Raw genomic sequence first — 4,439 nt, 5'->3', positions numbered from 1 at the left:
ACTGTGCACACATTTTTTGTTCAATGCTATGCTATTTTGCAAACCTGGTGGTTTTATATTTTTAACTTTATTCTTTCAGTTTTTGGTTTTCTAGAACAAATTTTTTTTGTGAAGCCCTTCCTGTGCTGATAGTAGATAGAGAAATCACATAAGGCCCCTGACATGGTTTTGTTCAATAAGCACATGTTTCTGTGCTGCTCTTGATCCACATGTTTCATTATGAAATTCAGCCTAATATATAGATTATATTCTGTTTCTCTGGATGGCTTCTGCTCATGTCATCAATATTATCTGATGCTTCAGATTCATTGAATTGCAGGCATGTGATGTCCTGCCTAAGTGTTATGTTTGTTTTGAAATTTTTGAATAAATAAATGTATTATGGCTGGGTGTATGAATATGAATATCATGTGTGCCTCATCTTAACTGTTGTCAGAAGAACTCCTGATCTTGAGGAAATGGACAGGTGTTGGTCCACATGTGTATGCTAGAAATTGACCACCATTATGTGGAAGACCAGAAAGACCTTTCAACTCCTAAGCTATATCTCCTGAACTATGTTCCTTATTTCTGATCAACATATGCATTACTAAAATTTTCATCTGTCTACTTTTTAACTGCTTAAACATAAATTCCCTTCTACTAAAATTTAATTAATGTTGCTGTTTGAACTGGTTCACTGCATGTTTTTGCAAGATGAATACAGAACTACAGTGAATATAATTCTTTGTAGGAATTTTAGTAAAGAACTGTGAGTTCATTCTATCATTTTTTCCTGTTTTATTTTTGTAGCAGAGTGAGGTTCTTAACATGTAAGATTTGCTGTCCTGAAACTCATTTTGTATTCTGTGCTGGCATCAGCTCAATGACATAACACCTGCCTGTACCTCTATGATTAAAGACATGAGCAAATATATGCACCTTTGCCCATCACTTTTTTTAGTTAGTAATTGTTCATACAGATTTTCAGATGTGTGCTCAGTACAGTTGATCTGTTTCCCCTGCATATCCCTCTCAATTGCCATTTGTGTCCCAAGGCTATATCCTATTCAAAGGGTTCAGGAGTAACACAGATGAACCTTATATTTCAAGTTTCTTCTAAACTGACATGGTGATTAAATGATAATTTGTGTGTCAGCAAATAAGTGGAAGAATCACCTAAATTATATGATTATATTTTCTAGGAAGCATACATTTACTTTGTATTGATGTCAGTATCAGGCTTTGTGTTGTTTACATGTATGGTATACTTTAGGAAGCAGTGAGTTTTGACGATGTACACGTAAACTTCACTGCAGAAGAGTGGAATTTGCTGGATACTTCCCAGAAGAATCTCTACAAAGATGTGATGCTTGAGACCTACTGGAACCTTACTACTATAGGCAAGTCTGTGACTCTTTTTTTATTTTTGCATTTCAATATAAAAGAAAAATGTTCCTGGGTTACTGATGATCATCTCTCATTTCAATGGAGAAAAAGTAACACTGAGTTGAATAAATCAGGTTAATTGCTGTGAAAATTCAGAGTAATTTGAATTTTGCCTAATTCCAACACCATATCATTCATTTTCTGGTACTTTGGTTTCAGGCTATAATTTGGAAGACCATCATACTGAAGAACAACACCAAACTTCTAGAAGTCATAAAAGGTAATTTTAATGTTTAAGCTGATACAAATATGCCTGTGAGGAAATTTTAATATGATCTGGAAGCTCTAAAGGAAAGCAAGTTTGTAAAATATCAGTTCTTTTATTGTAGCTATGGTTATAATATTCTCCCAAAACTGTGTACCTCAATGTCAGTTATCTGATTGGTGTTTGCAAGGCATTTCTGTAAGAAAGAAGAGAAGGAAACAATGCCTTAAGAGATTCCTTTATTTGATTTGTAACTCCATTAGAGCTATGTTGTGCAACTATTTAGTATTGTCTAGTCTTTTTTTTGTATAGTCTCATAATATTTAGATTTTGCACATTGAACAGTGATAAACATGTACCCATAAGCTTCTAATAAGCAAATACTCCATGATAAAGTTGGTGATGCTCATATTCTTGTAGTGAAATTTTTAAGTTTATGGCAAGGTCAGTTTATGAGAGTCAAGAATGTTGTTGAGGAGAAACATTAATCATGTCTGCAATGAAAAAAAGTCAATGTGTGTTAATTCAATGTGGAAACCTTTCATTTGTTCTTCTTTTTTAATGGGTGTATCAATTGTCAGAATTGATGAAACCATCTGAGCATAGATATACTAAAAGGAACAATGTACCTCTATCTACTTCAGAACAATGAGAAGATATGTAGTTTTCTGCCTTTGGTAGACTTTCTGAATATGATAGATATTTGTAATTAATTAGTTTTCTAACTTTACTTGGAACATCTACAGAAAATCTCTATGTGTTATAGAAGTTTGGAAATTCTTCTGTTCATACTGGTTCACAGTACTGCTGTGCTGTGATGCACACTACAGGAAAAACTAAGAATGCAATCAGAGTTTTAATGCTCTGAGTTGTCCCATATTTCTTATGACATGTTAAAAACATCATATAGAAATCTCATATAGGCTGAGCAGTGGTGGCACATGCCTTTAATCCCAGCACTTGGCATGCAGAGGCAGGCAGATTTCTGAGTCCAAGGCCAGCTGGGACTACAGAGTGAGTTCAAGGATAGCCATGGCTACACAGAGAAACCCTGTCTCAAAAATAAACAAAACCAAAGAAACAAAAAGAAACAAACAAAAAAGAAATCTCAAATAGAAAAATGAGGCTATAAATGTAATAGATGATTTTACAATCACAGGTATTTTCAAAGAGGTAAAGCAACCCAAAGTGAGCAAGTACAACCGTGGACATCAAAGTAATAAAACCTTTTTTTTTTTTTGTTTTTCGAGACACAGTTTCTCTGTGTAGCCCTGGCTGTCCTGGAACTCACTCTGTGGACCAGATGTGCACCACCAACACCTGGCATGATAAAAGGTTAAGATCTGAGTGTGCTTTATTATTACTATAAAGTTTATTTATGTTGGTAAAATGATCAGGCTAATGAATGTGGTAAATTCATTCACATGTATCCATTATTGTTACAGGTATGAAAGAAGTCATATTGTAGAGAAGCCTTATGAATGTAACCAATGTGGTAAGGCCTTTGCAAGACACGGTTATCTCCAATATCATAAAAGAACACACACTGGAGAGAAACCTTATGAATGTAATCAATGTGGTAAAGCCTTTTCACGTCACGGTCATCTCCAAACACATAAAAGAACACATACTGGAGAGAAACCTTATGAATGTAATCAATGTGGTAAAGCCTTTTCACAACAAAGTCATCTCCAAATCCATGAAAGAACACATACTGGAGAGAAACCTTATGAATGTAATCAATGTGGTAAAGCCTTTTCATGTCACAGTAGTCTCCGATCTCATAAAAGAACACATACTGGAGAGAAGCCTTATGAATGTAATCAATGTGGTAAAGCCTTTTCTTGTAATGGTAGTCTCCAATGTCATAAGTTAACACATACTGGAGAGAAACCCTATGAATGTAATCAATGTGGCAAAGCCTTTTCATGTCACAGTAGTCTCCGGTCTCATCAAAGAATACATACTGGAGAGAAACCTTATGAATGTAATCAATGTGGTAAAGCCTTTTCACGTCACAGTCATCTCCAAAGACATAAAAGAACACATACTGGAGAGAAACCTTATGAATGTAATCAATGTGGTAAAGCCTTTTCATGTCACAGTAGTCTCCAAATTCATAAAAGAACACATACTGGAGAGAAGCCTCATGAATGTAATCAATGTGGTAAAGCCTTTTCAGGTCACAGTGGTCTCCAATATCATAAAAGAACACATACTGGAGAGAAGCCTTATGAATGTAATCAATGTGGTAAAGCCTTTTCTTGTAATGGTAAACTCCAATGTCATAAGTTAACACATACTGGAGAGAAACCCTATGAATGTAATCAATGTGGCAAAGCCTTTTCATGTCACAGTAGTCTCCGGTATCATAAAAGAACACACACTGGAGAGAAACCTTATGAATGTAATCAATGTGGTAAAGCATTTTCATGTTACAGTAATCTCCAAAGACATAAAAGAACACATACTGGAGAGAAACCTTATGAATGTAATCAATGTGGTAAAGCCTTTTCAGATCACAGTAGGCTCCAATATCATAAAATATCCCGTACTGGAGAGAAAGCCTATGAATGTAATTAATGTGGTAAAGCCTTTTCATGTCACAGTAGTCTCCAAACCCATAAAAGAACACATACTGGAGAGAAACTTTATCAATGTAATCAATGTGGTAAAGGCTTTATACAGCAAGGTCATCTTCAATATCATAAAAGAACCCATACCAGAGAAACCTTAGTTATGTAATCAATGTGGACAAAGCCATTTATAAGTGAAAAGGTTCCAAAGACATAAATGATCACATACT

The 4,439-nt window shown here is 34.9% G+C and overlaps 1 protein-coding gene across 1 annotated transcript; it reads left to right on the top strand.

Moving 5' to 3' along the window:
* The first annotated feature begins 1,348 nt into the window (after nt 1-1,348).
* On the top strand, nt 1,349-4,216 carry LOC143433776 (uncharacterized). Its single transcript, XM_076706196.1, has 3 exons — nt 1,349-1,382; nt 1,588-1,648; nt 3,079-4,216. The coding sequence occupies exons 1-3, from the start codon at nt 1,349-1,351 to the stop codon at nt 4,214-4,216; spliced, it is 1,233 nt and encodes a 410-aa protein (XP_076562311.1).
* The last annotated feature ends 223 nt before the right edge of the window (nt 4,217-4,439 follow it).

This window comes from Arvicanthis niloticus (assembly GCF_011762505.2).
Source record: "Arvicanthis niloticus isolate mArvNil1 chromosome Y unlocalized genomic scaffold, mArvNil1.pat.X SUPER_Y_unloc_2, whole genome shotgun sequence".
Classification (NCBI taxonomy): Eukaryota; Metazoa; Chordata; class Mammalia; order Rodentia; family Muridae; genus Arvicanthis; species Arvicanthis niloticus.
The sequence above is the reverse complement of the archived record's forward strand: the minus strand, read 5'-3'. Positions and strand labels throughout refer to the sequence as shown.

Coding starts and splice junctions, on each gene's coding strand:
- LOC143433776 (XM_076706196.1), top strand. CDS start 1,349: ATGCTTGAGACCTACTGGAACCTTACTACTATAG. Junction 1,383..1,587: donor CTGGAACCTTACTACTATAG/GCAAGTCTGTGA, acceptor CTTTGGTTTCAG/GCTATAATTTGGAAGACCAT. Junction 1,649..3,078: donor ACTTCTAGAAGTCATAAAAG/GTAATTTTAATG, acceptor TTATTGTTACAG/GTATGAAAGAAGTCATATTG.